The sequence below is a fragment of the Ovis canadensis genome, chromosome 11, assembly GCF_042477335.2.
Source record: "Ovis canadensis isolate MfBH-ARS-UI-01 breed Bighorn chromosome 11, ARS-UI_OviCan_v2, whole genome shotgun sequence".
NCBI lineage: Eukaryota > Metazoa > Chordata > Mammalia > Artiodactyla > Bovidae > Ovis > Ovis canadensis.
This window is the reverse complement of record NC_091255.1, coordinates 33009568-33026641: the sequence shown is the minus strand read 5'-3', so window position 1 is coordinate 33026641 and position 17074 is coordinate 33009568. Positions and strand designations below refer to the sequence as shown.

General features: G+C 45.0%; 1 protein-coding gene across 2 annotated transcripts in view; it reads left to right on the top strand.

Moving 5' to 3' along the window:
• NCBP3 (nuclear cap binding subunit 3) overlaps positions 1 to 17032 on the top strand; it is a 28978-nt gene extending 11946 nt beyond the window's left edge. Inside the window, exons 5-13 of one of the 2 annotated variants that reach the window (XM_069603142.1) lie at positions 1999 to 2127; positions 2342 to 2418; positions 3160 to 3268; positions 5850 to 5949; positions 6279 to 6382; positions 8204 to 8492; positions 9959 to 10113; positions 11450 to 11615; positions 12444 to 17032. In XM_069603142.1, coding sequence (XP_069459243.1) covers positions 1999 to 2127; positions 2342 to 2418; positions 3160 to 3268; positions 5850 to 5949; positions 6279 to 6382; positions 8204 to 8492; positions 9959 to 10113; positions 11450 to 11615; positions 12444 to 12675 — 1361 coding nt within the window. In that variant the 3' untranslated portion in view covers positions 12676 to 17032. Of the gene's footprint in view, positions 1 to 1998; positions 2128 to 2341; positions 2419 to 3159; positions 3269 to 5849; positions 5950 to 6278; positions 6383 to 8203; positions 8493 to 9958; positions 10114 to 11449; positions 11616 to 12439 lie in introns of both variants that reach the window. The other variant, XM_069603143.1, reaches the window with a different exon arrangement.
• The last annotated feature ends 42 nt before the right edge of the window (positions 17033 to 17074 follow it).

Sequence of the window (17074 nt, the reverse complement as noted above, 5' to 3'; positions counted from 1 at the left end):
ATGATTGTGGCCAGACTATGTCTAATCTCTGCCTTCAGCCCAGGAGAGAAAAATTTCCCACTGATGAGAACCAGAGTCCTTGTACATTAGCCAGCCTGCCACATCATTTTCCATAAGTGTTCTGAGGCAGCTCAGAGGTGGTGGTCAGGCCTCTGGGAGGTTGGTTGCTGGCATCTGAATCCAGGTACACAATTGAGACCTCTCCTGACACCCACAGTTTCCCAGCAAAGGCGTGAGTCCAGCCGCATAGACTTGGGGCTGCCTTTTCAGGGCTTTCAGCCTTGTCATTGCAGCAGCTTTTCAGAGTGCTGTCTCTGACCTGGAACTAGACCAGAACCCTCTGGCGCTGTGCCAGGCCTCTCACCTCTGCTTGCTCTGGCCTCTGTTCTCTTGAGCTTCATCTGCTGGTCCTAATCTGGGGCTGTTCCGCTGGTGAGCTAACTGTGATTTCTGACTTGTGTCCCTACTTCAAGTCTAGCCTGACCTTCGGTACCCACTCTGCTGGCTTCTGGTCCTGACTCGCTTCTAGCCTGGCTTCGCTTTCTGCCAGCGTGCTGACCTGGTTTTCCCAGTTTTTCTGGCTGCTTTTTTCAGATGTTAAATCACCGAAAGAAGAAACATGACTGACAGAGTTAAAAGATTTTTCTCCTTTTGTCTGTTTGCTTAACTTAGACCATCCAGATCAGGGGTTGGCAAACCTTCTTTTTTTTTTTTTTTTAATAAAAATAAAAGACTGGATGAAAGACATTGGAAGCTTTGCAGACCATATCTAGTCTCTGGAATCTACCCAGCTCTGCCATTGCAGCATGAACAGCCATAGACCATATAATTGAATGAGCCTGGCTGTTTTCTGTAAAACTTTGTTTGCAAAAACAGGTGGCAGGTGTGTAGTTTATTGTATGTTGCTTATAACTGAATAAATAAAGTACAAATATAAGTAGATAAATGGATGGAAGATGGATGAATGAATGAATAATGGGTCATGGGCTGGATTTGCTAACACCTGATTTAACTAATTATAACTGTCTGTCTAAGCAATGTTAGAGGGACCCTTAGTGTCATCCAGCTCACTCCCTCATGTTGTGCATCAGAAGAGAGGAGGGAAATTACTTGCTCAAGATCATGTAGCATATTGGGCTTCCCTGGTGACTCAGTGGTAAAGAATCTACCTGCCAGTGCAAGGGACCCAAGTTTGATCCCTTGAGTCAGGAAGATCCCCTGGGGAAGAAAATAGCAACCCACTCCCCTGGGAAATCCCATGGACAGAGGAGCCTGGCAGGTGACAGTCCATGGGGTCATAAAAAATTCAGATAGAGCTTAGTGACTAAATAACAGCAGCAACAATGTAGCATATTATTAACAAAAAATGAGAATCTTTAGACCTTCATTTCCCAAACTGAGATACAGGGGTAACTTAAGTTTGAGAAATGCTGCTTTAAAGTTGATCTTCTCAAGACCTTTTTCTTGCTAAATTCTCTTAAAGGAGCAAAATAAATCGGTTGCTGCCAAGCCAAGTGGCTGTCATTCCTCCAGTCTTTATATGCCACGGGTGCCCTCATCACCCACGCTGTACAGTAGGGAAACATCATTTGGCATGTCTGGATGACAAGGAAGAGCAGAGGGCTTCCATGTGAGGGGCAGAAGAATAAAGGATGAAGGACATTTATTTGACATTTTCATCATCATCTTCATCATCAGAAACTACTAGCACTTACTTATAACACTTATGTATGCCAGGCATTTTTAATGTATAGAACTTATTTTCATGGAGTACTTGACCATTATTTTGCGGGACCCAGTTTGGAATGCTTCTCTAGGCTAATCTTACCAAAGAAGTTTTTACTACTAGGTTCTATGCTTCCTTTCATTGGTTGGTCTGTACATTTATTGATGCCAGTCCGTAGCTGAATGATACTGTAGCAATGAATATAATGTAGTCTCTGCTCTCAAGAAACTTAATCGCTTGGATGCGACGTGTTGTTTTACATTTTATTTTAGGTAATGTGGTTTGGTTGGATGAAATGACGGCCACAAGAGCCCTTATCAATATGAGTTCTCTGCCAGCCCTGGATAAGATAAGAAGCAAGGATGCCAACGAGGACAAGTCATCCGAGAAAAGTAAAAAAGGTAACTGACGACAGAGGAGGAACTTTGGGGCTGAAGGTCCTATTCTTTACAGTTTGACTTTCTGTGCAGTGTTAACGTAGTATCTCATTGCCAGTTATTTCCGAAACAAGCTATGATGCTTTGGATCATTAATAAAGAGAAGGAGACAGTGTTAGACTTTTAATGTGTGTGAGATGGAGTGAAGATTCATCTTGTCCCTCACGTTCCATTTCAGACAAGCAGGAAGACAGTTCTGATGAGGAGGAGGCTGAAGAAGGAGAAGTGGAAGATGAGAACGCAAGTGATGTAGAGGTCAGTAGAGGGCACAGGTGTCTGTGGGCTTTCACTGTGAGCAGCTGCCCACAGCCTTGATACCTGAGCCTTAAAGGCTTAGGATGGGACATTGTGTTCTTCCGCTGACTTGCACCGTTGCGCCTCCTGAGGGGGGCCCAGGCTCTTGGCCTTTTAAGTTCTCGTGGGTGTAATGATTCATCTTGAGATCTTAGTACTCACACTTCTGTATGAAGGGAAATGGTTTTATTGAGAAAGACTTTGCAGTGCTATCTAATCGGTAAAATTAAGGAATAGCAAGTAATGGTGTATCTCCTGATGGCATATGTACTATTGTTGGAAATATTAAAGTGTATTCATTTTTAAATTATTTATTAAGTGCCTACTATATACCAAATTCTAGGTGCTGGGGATATAGCGTCAAGCAAAACAAAGTCCTTGCCCTGTTGGAGCCTACATTCTAGTGGGGAAGACAGACAATACACAGATACGCAGATATGTAATGTAATGTCAGGAAGTGATGAGTGCTATGAAGAAAAGTAAAGAAGGGTAAGCGGATAGAGAATGATGGAGACGATTCTTTTAGACAAGGTGGTCAGGGAAGACCTCTGACTTAGACATTCTGCAGAGGAACTGGCGCTGTGATGCTTATGGGTTTTATTATAAGTAGATTGCTTTCTTAATCCATGGTATCTTTGCTACTGAATGAACATGAGAAAAGGCTTTAATTTTTATATCGAAAATGCTCTTTTTTTTCTTAAGTTGGACACGTTGTCGCAGGTAGAAGAAGAGTCTCTGCTAAGAAATGACCTTCGTCCAGCTAACAAACTTGCTAAAGGAAATAGGTTATTCATGAGATTTGCTACAAAAGGTAAATGGTAATTGGTATTGACTTCTTTAAAAAGTAATTTTATTTGTTTATTTTTGGTTGTGCTGGGTCTTCCTCGCTGCCTGGGCTTGTCTCTAGTTTTGGCCACGGGGGCTCCTCGTTGCGGTGGCTTCTCATGTTGCGAAGCGTGAGCTCTAGGGTGCCCAGGCTTCAGTAGCTGTGGTGTGTGGCTCAGTGGCCGTGGCTTCGGGGCTCTAGAGCACAGGCTCAGTTAGTTGTGGTGCAGGGGCTCAGTTGTTCCCTTGGCATGTGGGATCTTCCTGTATCAGGAATCTAAACCATATCTTCTGTGTTGGCAGGCGGATTCTTTACCACTGAGCCACCGGGGAAGCCCCTGACTTTTATTTTTAATGAAGTGATTTTTATTAAGTGATGCCTTCTCTTTTGAATTGGAACTTAGACCAAGTAATCTCAAAAATCCTTCAAACTGTAACATTCTACACTTAACAAAATCGATGACTTGCTGCCTGAGTTGGAATTTCAGACACTGAAAGTGGATAATAGCTATTTGTATACTTTTGTGATATCTGGCTAAAGTTATTTTCTATTAAAGCTGGTTTGCCCCATATGCTTTTCGGCCAATTTATCATCTGAACTATGAAAATTTTAAAAAATTTCATGTATCGTGGCAGTGTCTTCCTAGACATTGCTAATAGTACCTTTCAGCTCTAATTCTCAGAAGAATTAAATTAAAAGCCTATCAATAATTCATAAGGCCTTTTATGCATAGTGATTTTGATATGCATTAGTAATGTGAGGGGAGTGGTTTTGAGTCAATTGAGAGTTAATTGGAAATGACAACCCTTCACCCCTGAATACTTTAGTAAGTATTTTTGAAGAACAAGGACTTTGTTTTACACATAGTCATCAAAATCAGGAAATTTAACAGTAGTGCCATTCTATTACCCGATTCATAGTCTGTGTTCAGATTTTACCAGTACCCCCGCTGTGTATATTAAAACTGCCTGGCACACACTGAGTGCAGTATGTTGGCAGTCTTTGATGATGATGAAGATAGTGACGATGATGATTGTCAAATAAATTTGGGTTATTCTTTGTACTCCTTCCCTGCTACACTAGGACCCTCTCCTGGACTGGGCGTTTCAGTCTACCGTGTCCCCTCAGTGTCCCTGAACATGGAGCTGCTTCTCCGCTTAGCTTTGCTTGACTGAGACATTTTTAAAGAGAACAGGCTCATTATTTTGTAAGCTGCCCCTTAGTTTTGGTTTGTTTGATGTCTCCTAATTAAATTCGAGTTGTGCGTTTTATACCACGGAAGTGGTGTCATTTTCAGTGTGTGACATCACGCACCAGGAGGCACATTGTATTTATTTGTCCCCTTCCTGGGGACGTTAACCATTATCTCCTGGTTAAGGTAACAGCCGCGAGGTTTCTCACTGTAAAGTTACTCTTTTTCCATTTATAATTTGCAGTTTTGTGGAGAGATGCTTTGAGGCTATGTAAATAGCCTGTTCCTCATCAGATTGCCATACTTTAGATCCATTGATGACTTTTTAACTCTCATTTACCAGTTGGCACTTAACTGTAAGGAAGAGCTTTCCCTTTTTACCCATTTATTGATGTATTTCCTGGTTGTTTTTTTTTAATGCATTTACTTGTTTATATTAGTTCAGATTTGTGGAGTTTTCTTCAGTGGGCTATCGCCTCTTCTGTCATTGTTTTGATTCACAGGTTATTTTGGATCTAATCAGTAGAGCCTCTTCACACTGTTCTTTGACACGCCTGCCCGATTCTTTGAGTACCTTCTCGCTGTTATGGCACAAGGAGCCATCTTGGTTTGCCAGTCTCAGCTTGTACTTTCCTAGCCCCAGATCTGGAACCAGCCATTGCTCCAAGGAGCTGGTGGGCGTGTTTTTTGTGGGGCGCACATTCTGGCTTATGCCACGAGGTTTACCTGTAGTGCTGGGCACATTCACATCGGTATTCATCTTTTGTAGTTAGTGAGTGCCCAGGGAGTTGTCAGAGGCCTTTATATTGTGAAAATATACGTGTTCACTGACCACCTTTTCTTCCTGTTAACTGGCATTTTACCTTGATAAATGGGATCTTTTCTCCTTTTGCTTATTTGAGTGCATGGTTTACCAAATACATGGACCCATTTATAACCTGTTTCTTGGACCCTGATTCTGTGTTATTGGCATGTTGTCATTCAGAAATGAATATCATCTTTCGGGGGGCAATGAAAATGCCACCTCTTCTAAAAGCCTTTTTGATTCCTAAACACTGGTGATAACCTACTCTCTCTTATGCTGCTTGGGAATTGTGTTGTTGTTGTTGTTACTGTTCCTGGGATTTTCTCTTTGAAGTCAGCTCCCTGACAGCAGCTTAACCTCATTTGTCTCTTGAGTTTTGCCCCACCCTCTCGACACTGCACTGCTTTAGGAGGACTCAGAGTGATCATAGTGCATCTTTCTCTTCTGTAGGCAGAGTGTGCTGATCTGATCCCAGCTATGAAAAACATTCTTTTTGTTTGTTCAAACCCATTTAACATTGCCTTCACACTCATAGGGAGTCCTTGGTAACTGTTGTAATTAATTTTTAGATGACAAAAAGGAACTTGGAGCAGCAAGAAGAAGTCAGTATTACATGAAATATGGGAATCCAAATTACGGAGGCATGAAAGGAATCCTCAGTAACTCTTGGTGAGTCCAAAACCTTAAATACAACAGTTTATATAGTACTTAAGCTTTTCATAATCCTTCAGGGATCTCCATTAGTTGGTATTCTTCAGTGGGTATTCTGCAGTGGACTGTCAACACCCTTTGTGGATGGACGTGAAGGCAGACAAGAAGAAAGAGCTCAAGGCTTTTAACTGTGGTAAATGGTGTGAGAATGCTGAGTTTCGGTTTCATGCGACATGTCTCTGTGTCGGCATCTAACGTCGCGTCAGGGTGTAATTGACATTAACTAGTGGACGTTGAGGCCCTTCCTGTTGGTTTTTGATTCTGTGCTTATTTTGGCGATGTTGCAGGAAGCGGAGATACCATTCCCGTCGCATTCAGCGGGATGTTATTAAGAAGAGAGCCCTGATTGGGGACGACGTTGGCCTGACGTCCTATAAACACCGACATTCCGGTAGTTGCCTGCTCAGCTCTTGGGTAGACACATATTTGGCTCCCGAAATGACATTTTTATCCTTAATACAGTCCTTTAAGGTTCCCAACTTTATCATCCTCTCTTCCTTGCCCTCACCCTCTGCCAACATATAGGAAAGTAAGTCAAGTCACAGTTAATTTGAAATTGCCCATACAAAGAGGTCAAATGGTTTTATAAAAGCTATTCTAACCATAAAGGCAAAATGTAGGAAAAATTAAAACTTTTCCTAAGGAATCTAATTTTCCTAATTAATAACAAGCTGCATGAAAAAAATTTTTAATTATTTTGTTAGACGAGTTGATTTTATTGTCCTTTTGTCTGATGATGAAAATAAGCTGCTGTGTCTGGTACTCTCTGCTTATTGGCCTGTGCACGTGAATGCTGCGGTGAAGTGGGATACAACGTGGGTTTCATTTTGTTTTTTCCCTCTGTCTTTTTTCTTTTCTTCTTTTTCTGTTCCTCTGTCTCCCCGGGGCTCCCACCTTCCCACCCTTCAAATCTCCCTTTCTTCCCCCCTTTCTTTTGGTGCTTATTCTTAAAGAACCATTTCATTATGTTTTATAGAGATTTGTTTTTATGTTGGAACTGATCTGTGAAAATCTACACGCTCTGTAGAACCAGCCAAGTCAGCATACAAACACAGAATAACAGGCATACACTTTTATCTTTGTAGTAGGGACAGGGAGAGGTGAAATCTATACATTTTAATTTAATGTGAATGTCCAAACTTGGATATTTTAAAATCTACATCTTAATGCGCATACTTTTCTGCTAGACAGTTAAGCTTTTCAAGTTTCAGTTAAAGATATTTTTATCATATAATCTTAGTATTCATGTCAAATTAAAAAGCAAAAAGATAATAACTGATTTCATTTTATATTTTTCTTATTTGTCTTTTTTCACAATAACTATAACTGTTGTGGACATATATTTTATATTGTGCTTCTTCCATTTATAAGCATTTTTCCATGACTTTTAAAGGTATGTTTCATTATTTACGGCGGTTATGTTCTGTAAAGTCACCGTGATCATTGAAAACCATTCAGAGACTCTTAATGACACTTTTTGTCAACTGATGAATATAGAACCTTAATTTGATATATGTTTCGGATTAAGGACACCTTATTTAATACATGTTGATTCATTAACGTTGAACTCAAGGGCAGCAGCCCTGGAACTCACACCCAAACAGAGCTTGTCTCACACATGTGTCTTCTCCACAAGGCATATCACAGCGTCTTGTGTTTAGGACACTAGACAGCCTTGATGTTATGCTCGGAGGCTGTTTGTAACGGAAATCATCAATAAAATCACGAAGGTGTTAAAAAGTGGCGCTCATGGACTGCAAGAAGCACACTCGTGTGCAGTGTTCGAGAGCTGCAGCAGAGAGGCAGGACAGGCCTCGTGTCCCTGCACCTGGGAACTTGCATGGCTGGTGTCTCAGTTTTTTGCTGCTCCTGTGCATGTCCACAAATGACCGCAAAAGTGCCATGGGTGTTGGTTGTGGAATTACAAATAAAATTGGCAGATTCCTAAATCTAGAATTGGTGAATAGTGATGAGGGTCTGTATTTTAGAAAACTTTATAAGATTGCCTCAGGCTGCTAGGCCGTGCTTTGCCTAGATGTTCATGTGTTGTAGGGGTCAGAATGGTCACCAGGTCAGCACTGTTAGAGCCAGTGCTCCAGTAAACTCTTGGGATGGGACTCTCAGCTTCTAAAAAGGTCACTGATGTAGAACAGAAAATCAGGTGTTAGTGTTCGGGCTTATACTAATAATGATTCTTGGTTAAATTCCTTAGGACTGGTGAATGTTCCTGAGGAACCTATTGAAGAGGAAGAAGAAGAGGAGGAGGAGGAGCAGGACATGGATGCCGACGACAGAGTGGTGGTGGAGTACCACGAGGAGCTCCCGGCCCTCAAGCAGGCCCGGGAGCGGAGCACGTCCAGGCGGTCCAGTGCCAGCAGCTCAGACTCCGACGAAATGGACTATGACCTAGAGCTGAAGATGATCTCCACTCCTTCACCAAAGAAAAGCATGAAAATGACCATGTATGCTGATGAGGTGGAATCTCAGCTGAAAAATATCAGGTAAAACTATTCTTTTCTTTTTATCACTGCTAGCTTTTAATTTGATTGAAATCCAATTGCTAACTTCTTCTTAGTACCTCTTAATTTTATAATCACTTTTATCGGTTCTAATTTCAACCCTTTATAGAATTTGAGTAAAAGCATCTGGCTTTTCCTCTTAATGAACAAGAAGTGATTCTTGTTATAAAAATTATGAATGATACAGAAGGTGAAGTCACCTGTAATCTCATCCTCCCCTAAGAGAGTGACTGTTTGCAGTTGGGTGAATAACTTTATTGTCAGCTTTATGTGTATATATAACATGGGGAAATTATAGATGCATTTGTACAAAAATTAAGTTACACTGTTTATATTGTTTTGAAATACGCCTTTTCCATTTAATATAGTGTAGACATTTGCTCTTTTTTCAACTGTATGTAGTCCCTTGTTTCCAGGTGTTATCATTTGTTGAACCAATCCCTTCCTGTTGGACATGTAGATTTCTTTTTGTTTTTTTGTCCACACCCTGCAGCTTGAAGGATCCTAGTTCCCTGACCAGGGATTGAGCTTGGGCCCTCAGCAGTGAAAGCATAGAGCCTTAACCACTGGACCGCCAGAGAACTCCCTAGATTTCTGTTTTCTTACTGTTGGACTAGCCAGATACATTCCAGTTATTGTGCAAAACTGTGCACGTGCCCTAAAATGTGGTGTGGCTAAGTTTCCTTCCTAAAAGATTTTACCCGCTCACATTACCACCTGTTACCTAGATAGTCACCAACCTTAGGTATTGTCATTGTGATTTTTGCTGTTCATGGACAAAGAAGTACAGCTGTTTTAATATGCATTCTTTGATAACTAGTGGGGTTGAGCAGATTCCTGAAGACAGAGAGCATAGGCATGTCTCAGAGGGCTGGAGGCTGGGGTGCTCTCTTAAGAATTCCTGATGGTGTGTTTGGGAAAAGGGAAGAAGAATCTTAAAGCCGGTTGATTTGTATGGCTTTGCTCACATCCTTAGTTTTTAGAGAACTTTCCAATGGCAGATGCTGCCAGAATAATGCCCTTGCCCTGACACAGTGGGAGAGGTCTTCCCTTTAAAGAAAGGGGTTGTAGGCTATCTTATATCTTGACTACAACCAGTTCACAGGCCTTAGAAGCAGAGGCCAATCAATCCTTTGCAGGCCTCTACTTAGGCCTGTGTCCTAGGAGAAGGGCAGGCACGGTTATGTGCTCTGTGATTGCTCCCAGATACTGCGTGTGGAAACCACCCCGGAAAGCTCGGGGAGCTGCTCACCCCAACTGGCCTCTTTGGCAAGCCGGTCGTGACTTTTGTGAGCAAATAACTATGGTGTATGGTGTTATTAAGTGAATGTTGGCCATATTAGATTGGGTTTCTTCAATTGTTTTTTCCCACAGTGTGTGAGATTGTTGTGTGAGTGTTGTCCCACAGTTCAAGTTGCTTTACTCTACCCCCGCCTCTCTTTTTTAAGGAACTCCATGAGGGCAGATACTTTATCCACAAGCAATATAAAAAACCGAATTGGTAACAAATTGCCAGCTGAGAAATTTGCAGATGTCAGACATTTGTTAGATGAAAAACGTCAGCACACACGTCCACGGCCAGCTGGCAGCAGTACTAAAACAGGTATTGTTGTTCAGTTGTGTTTCTGGGCTCTATCCTGAGTCCCAGAAAGCAAAGCGGACAGGGGAGGTTCTTGAATAAAACACTGTCATCTGGGGACCAGTTTAATTGTCCTGATTCATCACTTCTAAATTTTGGGTTAGGCACTGGAACTTGAGGGCATGAAATTTAATCAGATTTTTGCAATATTAGCTTTTGGTATTTTTTTCCCAACAGTGATTTTACTCTGTATGTCATTGGTATACATAAGGGTAATAGAAATTAGGTCGAAGTATTGTATACATGGTTAAGAATTTGAACTGGTGAGTTTATATGTGCAGACACGTACATAGCAGGCCGTACCTGCTGTGTGCCCAGGCTAGGCACCGGGGGTGTCATGAGTCTTCGCAGGGGATGCCAGCTCATCATAGACTCCGATGGAGCAGCATGAGGGCACATGCTCAGGTGATCCGCCTGGAGCTGAAGAGAGTGAGTGGTCCGGTAGGCACTATGAGCAGTGGGCTGAGGGAGCAAAGAGGGGAGTGGGTCTTTTGGGGAACAGCCTACTGTGGGAGGCGTCTCAGAGCAGGGGGCAGTGGAGCGAGGCCTCGGAGAGGAACCAGGATCTCAGTCAGCAAACTGAGTTCTTTGCGGTGGGAAGCAACCTGATCTTCTGATGAAAATGTCCAGCCTTGTAAAGGAGGAAGACTCAGCACTGGGAGGAAAGGGAAAGAAGCCATGGGGCTCAGGCCTGGGGGGCTGAAAGATGGGGTCGCTGTTCTCAGAGAGCAGAGCGAGGTGGGAGAAGGCCCGGCACAGGGACTTGCTCGTGAGTATTTGTGTTGTTGCTGTTATTGTGAGAAAGAGCTCCAGAGGACTGGCAGATTCTGGAGGAGTTGGAAGAAAAGCAGATTTGATTTGGGACCGCTTCCCTTGGTCCTTTGCTTTTTGTCAGTCTCATTACCTTTATTGTTCAATGTAATAGTCTTTATTGACTATCTTCTTTTGTGTTCAAAGAATGGGCCTTCTGCCCTCAGGGAGCTTACAGTGTTTCTCATTAGCTGCACTGTTTGTTAATTATTTGCTCTTGATTCTACTGTTTAAAGAAGAAGAAAAAAGACAATTCTGCCTCAAAAATTCCTTTCTGGAGCAGTCAGCTAAGGTTTCCCCCACCCCTGCTGCGAGCCCCTGTGCGTTCTCACTTGAATTTTCCTGGGAGAATCCAGGCTGTATAGAGGGAAGGCTTTTAGACGCTTGGTAGTGCTGGGCCCCATGTCCTTACTCGGGGAGATGTCAGGTTGGCAGTACAGATGACAAAGTATAGTTACATGGTCACAGCAGTGCTTTTTTCTTTTTCTAGATATACGCCAGCGATTGGGAAAAAGACCATATTCTCCGGAAAAGACTTTCAGTAGTAATCCAGTTGTTCGGAGAGAGCCCTTTTCTGATGTACATAGTAGGCTGGGTGTTCCCAGGCAGGATGTTAAAGGCCTCTACTCTGATACTCGAGAGAAGAAGTCAGGTTGGTAACAGCGGGAACTGATGGGGAGGGAACTGGGTAAGAGTAGAGACCATGGGTGCAGCGTGGAAATAGTTGGTTAATACAAGGACAGAAGCGGCACAGGAGAAAAATACATTATTTTTCCCTCTTCCATTATGATCATCATCGTAATAATAATGGTAACAGTGTGGAAAACGAGGAAAGCAGGAAACAAGACTCACCCCTGAGTCTTGGTATCTAACACAAGTACTTTTCAGTTCCCTGCTGTTCCAACCTGTGCCCGTATACATCTCATACTTTTTTCATATAGCATTTTATCATGATCATTTTTCCATATAAATTATAGCCTTTATAAATAAAACTTCTAACTGATTGTGTGGCTATCCTATGGAAGTCTATGTATTTGTCTATTGTCAAATACTAACACTTTAGAAAGTGAACAGAGAGTGGGCAGAATCTCAAAAGTTGACAGGGTAGCAGGTCCATGAATTTGCAGCATGCTGTAGGTGGGGATGGCCTGGGAATGGCCCACTCCTGATGGAAGGAAGTTGTGCACAGGCGGTTGTCTCAGCAGACAGGGGCAGAGGGAGCACAGGCAGCCTCCCAGCTCATTCTGATGTGTCTGGTGTGGGGGTTTTGGGGGGGCGTGTCCCCGAGCTGGGAGAATCTCCCAGCGGGTCCAGTTCCCTGTCTGCCGGCAGGGAACTGGGAGGACGTGCCCAGGGTTGCTCCCTGGTTGCAAGTGCCCCAGAACCCCCCACCCCCAGTGTTCCCTGCACGTGAGGCATTGCAGTGCCCCTCTTGCTCAGCATCGACTGCCAGAGCTGAAATGCCTTCTCACCCACACAGGTAGCTTATGGACTCGCTTAGGATCTGCACCCAAGACCAAAGAAAAGAACCCGAAGAAAGGGGATCACAGGGCGCCGGGCACAGAGGAAGACGACTCGGAGCTGCAGAGGGCATGGGGGGCGCTGATTAAGGAGAAAGAACAGTCTCGCCAAAAGAAGAGCCGCTTAGATAACTTGCCATCTCTCCAGATCGAAGTCAGTCGGGAAAGCAGCTCTGGCTCAGACGCTGAGTCCTGATGCCCTGGGGGCCGAGGCGGCCGCCCTGAAACCTGACAGTCTTGCGTAGGGCGGGGCGCACAGTAGGACCCCCCCTTGGGAGTTGGCGCCCCTCCCCTCATGCTCATGCAGTCACCCTCAGCTCTTGCTACTTCAGCAAGACATCTTAGGAAACGTGACCTGTTTTGAAGGGCATCCATCTAATCTTTTTGCTGCAGAGTTACAATTCTGGGCCCTTGATTCTTTTCCCACCACCCCACAAGCTTTACCCATCGAGGAAAAGGCAGCCCTCCAGATTTTGTAGACATTTTTTTCTTAATATTTTTAACATTGTGTCTTTTAAGAGAAAAGTTTTACACAGTTCATCCAAAGAGCAGAGAACTGAACTTCTCACTATTGCCTTGGCCCTGACAGCTTTACCAGCACCCTTTTTCCAAGAAAAGTCAATTCCCAGGTGCTTATCGGACAGCCTTCGAGAGGAAAAGACTAGGGAAGCTGCCAGCTTACCCTTCCAGGATCCTAGTGTGGGGGCTGACTCACAGGGACCTGACCTCAGAGGTGCAGCCATGCCGCCCTGGTAGATCAGAGCTGCAGCGCCAACCGCCCTCCGTTCCTCCCCGGGGATCTCTGTCAGGAGCCTCGTTAGCAATCAGCTTGAAGTGAAGATCAAGTTCAGTGCTGTGGGGTTTTTAGGAACAAAAAACTGTGACTTCTGGATTTGGGGTGGATTTTCGTGCTAGGGGTGGGGTCATGGGTTAATGTTGAACAATTTGTAAGTCTGTATTATGTTTAAAAAATACTGATGATTTGAAAGTTTAAATTTTTAATTTTTATATGTGAAAATACTTCCTGTTGGCCTCCAGGGAAGCTCAAGTGGTGTCTTCTTATGTGCTGTTAAATATATATTATATACTTTGGAAGACGGCAAAGAGAGGCGTCTCATTATTTTTAAAGGATCCTAATTGTAGAGTCTGTCTGTTATACATAGAGTTTAAATTGCTTTTTGGCCACCGAAAGCAGAAAAACCTATCCCCTGAGATGGGAACCTGTTGTCTGTGATCACTTTAGAAGTGATGCACTGCTGTTTATTCTTTCTGTCTCCCAAGTTCTGGCACCTGAGGACATCTTCAAAACTGGCAAATAAGATAATAGTTACAGAAATTTTAGTGTGTTTATTTCTAGTCTCCTTTCAGATTATTTTAACCATGAAAAGGCCTTAGATTCTTTGGTCTTCCTGTCTTGATTTTTATTTTGAAGTATTTAGTGTTTGTATTCCTCTGCAGGCTTAAAAATAGTGTTTTAACTTCAGTTCAGTAGAGCTTAGGAGTTAGAATAAAGCCCCTTGCTCCTTGTGTGGTGTCACAAGCCCTCACCTGCCTAGAATGTTCAGCACCCAGTGTGGCTCGGGGCTTCAGAGTCTTTGCTCGCTGCTGAGCCAGTGAGTCACGCTAGTGGTTGATGCCACTGTGGTGTGATTGAAGGCGGAATGGATACTGTGGTTTAGTAAAGAAAGGAAAGGGCGAGGAGGCTCGAGAGTTACAGCAAAAACGGTGCTGTCTGTATTTTGTTGGTTAACCTGCTGTTTTCCCTCCCTGTAGAAAGATGAGAACGTATAACCATGATGTTTCAGCTTCCTGGTAAGATTCCTGGAAAGAGCTGGTTCTCGTTTCTCTGCCAGTTGAGACCGAAGGTCGCTGAGGTTTCTCAGCTCTTTGCCTCTGAAGCACGGAGCTGCGAGCCAGGTTCTTGAAGAGGGAGGGAGGGTTTTGGGGGGGTTAGTCACACAAGAAGTGCAGGGGCTGTGGTCAGAGATGCCAACTACTGGCTCTGCTTTGTGGGCCCAGGCCTCAGTTTCCCCTCTAGCCAGCAAACGGGCTGGTTCCAGAGCTGCTGGCTTCACAAGTGTGTCTCAGTGGTGGTTCACTGTCCCCAGAGCGGTGGCCGCTGCGGGCTGGCCAGCACCAGCGTCTGTGGCAGGCCGGGGGAAGGTCAAGGAGACCACCGAGGGTGTGCATGAGGTTGTGGATGGGACTTAACCCCATCACATTCTACCTCGTGGGTCCTCTAGTGAGGTGTCCCTGGGGCACCTCTGGCGTGCTCTCTGCAATGTTTGTTCAGAAAATGCCCCTTCTTACACCTGTGTTTCCCAGTCCAGACCCCCTCCCACCAGCAGTTCAGGCCTATTTGTCCCAGGGCCTTACTGCCCTCACTAGTCTGCTAGAGATCAAGGCAGCCTTTCAGGAAGCCGGGTAGTGTCTAGTGGAGGCTGACCTAACCAAGAGTGCCCACTTCAGCAGCCTTGCAGTTCTCACAAACATGCAGAGCCCGGAAAATTACTTTTGTGCTCAGTCGTGTCCAACTCTTTGTGACCCCATGGACTATAACCCACCAGGCTCCTCTGTCCGTGGGGATTGTTAAGGCAAAAATGCTGAAGGTAGGTTGTCAGGCCCTCCTCTAGGGGATCTTCCCAACCCAGGGATTGAACCCAGGTCTCATTGTGGGAGGATTCTTCACCATCTGGGCCACCAGAGAAGCCAAGAATACTGGAGTGGGTAGCCTATCCCTTCTCCAGGGGAGCTTCCCAACCCAGTAATTGAACTGGGGTCTCTTGCACTGCAGGTGGATTCTTTACCAGCTGAGCTACCCAGGAAGCTGTAAGAGCCTTACATTTTAAAGATGTATTTTCCGAGGTTATGGGCCTCAGCCTCTCACTGTCGAGCCCACGCTCTAGCACTCAGATGGTGCGGCCTCTGACACATGTTCTGGATGCCAGGCCTTTCCTTGGGAGCTGGGGAGCGAGGATGGGCAGTCGGGGCTGTCCCTGGCCAGCAGCTCAGGGTGTTCCTCCCCTATGAGGGCGGCAGGGCTACAAACTTCTCTCTATTCATTTTAGTCTTGACACAGTGTGGGATTTTAGATACATTTTTGCTGCTTGATGATAATGGCAGATACCTCATTCCTCTTTTCCATTCTCCATCTTGGGAGAGGTACCAGCTACCCAGGACAGCTTGTGGAGCCCACCGCTGGATGGGACCTCTCCTCCCCTGGCATCTCCAGTCTGGTCCCGTGAGTGCCTCCCCTCAGTTCAGCCACTGTCTTCTCCCACTCCACCCCTGCGGCAGCCTCTTTCCTGCTTCCTCTCCCTGCCTTTCTCCTTTCTGAACACTGCAGCTGGGATCTAATTTGCATCACCTTTGTGATAGTTGTTTAGTCACTAAGTTGTGTCCAACTCTGTCGGACTTTGCTTCTCCTCTCCCTCATCCTCAAGGACGTAGAGACTTCTCCGGGAAGCTACCTGTAACTTCCAGAACTGGGTTACGTGTCCCATGACATTGCCACAAAGGAGTCTCGTTAAGTTCCAGGGTCAGGGTATAAAGTCACGCCTGGGATAAAAACGGAGCGTGATAAAAATTCCTCTCCAAAACCCTGTGGAAGGTACCTTGCTGAAGACCCTTATCACGAGGCCCAGTGCCGCTGCTGCCTGCCCATGTGGGAGCAGGTCACTGATTTCTTTGGGTGAGCCCCAGGAGAAGTGATGGACCTGCAATTCGGGCTGTGTTGTGCAAACAGCAGGTGTTCGACTCACACTCAGGTGAGCCGCTCACTCTTGAAGAGGCCCCAGGGACCCGAGACAGGCCACAGGAGTAGCAGGGGCTTGGGCTCGCCTCAGGGCCTCCTGCCTGGCTGCTCGGGATGGAGGGACAGGTGGTGTGCAGTCGCCAAGTCGTGTCTGACTCTGAGACCCCATGGACTGCAGCACACTAGGTCTCCTTGTCCCTCACTGTCTCTTGGAGTTTGCCCAAGTTCATGTCCGTTGAATTGGTGATGCTGTCCAACCATCTCATCCTCTGTGACCCAAATAACGTAAAATTGCTTTCCCTATCTTTTTTTTTTTCCTCCCTAACTTTTTCAGACAAATACCATTGTGTTTGCTTAAGTGAAATATGTAATGGAATATACCAGATTTCCGTACCCCCTAGCCCCAGCACACCAGTACACTGCATCACAGTTTCCTCTTCCTGTTTGTCTGTTTGCTAGACTGTGAGCTCCGTGAGAGCAGGGCCGCATCCAGCTTGTTCATGGGGGTCCCCCATCCAGGTACCATGCCTGGCACCTGGCAGGTCCCCCCTACACAAGGCCGACTGTGTAAATCGCCAGCGTTACAAGGGACAGCTCCGTTCTCTGAAGGCCGGGCACTGTCTTACAGGCCAGGCCTCGTGGTTCTGCCTTGCACGTGTAACACGTGATGTTTTGTCCCCTGCTAGCAGCCTCTGATGAGGAGGCGTCTTCGTGTTCTGATCTCTGTTCCTCCTACCAGGTCATTCCAGAGTGATGCCTAAAGAATGTTTGGGAAAATGAATAAATTGTGGAAACCCAACCAAGCTCTGGTGTTTTTGTCTGCAGGCTGGTCCGCTTCTAG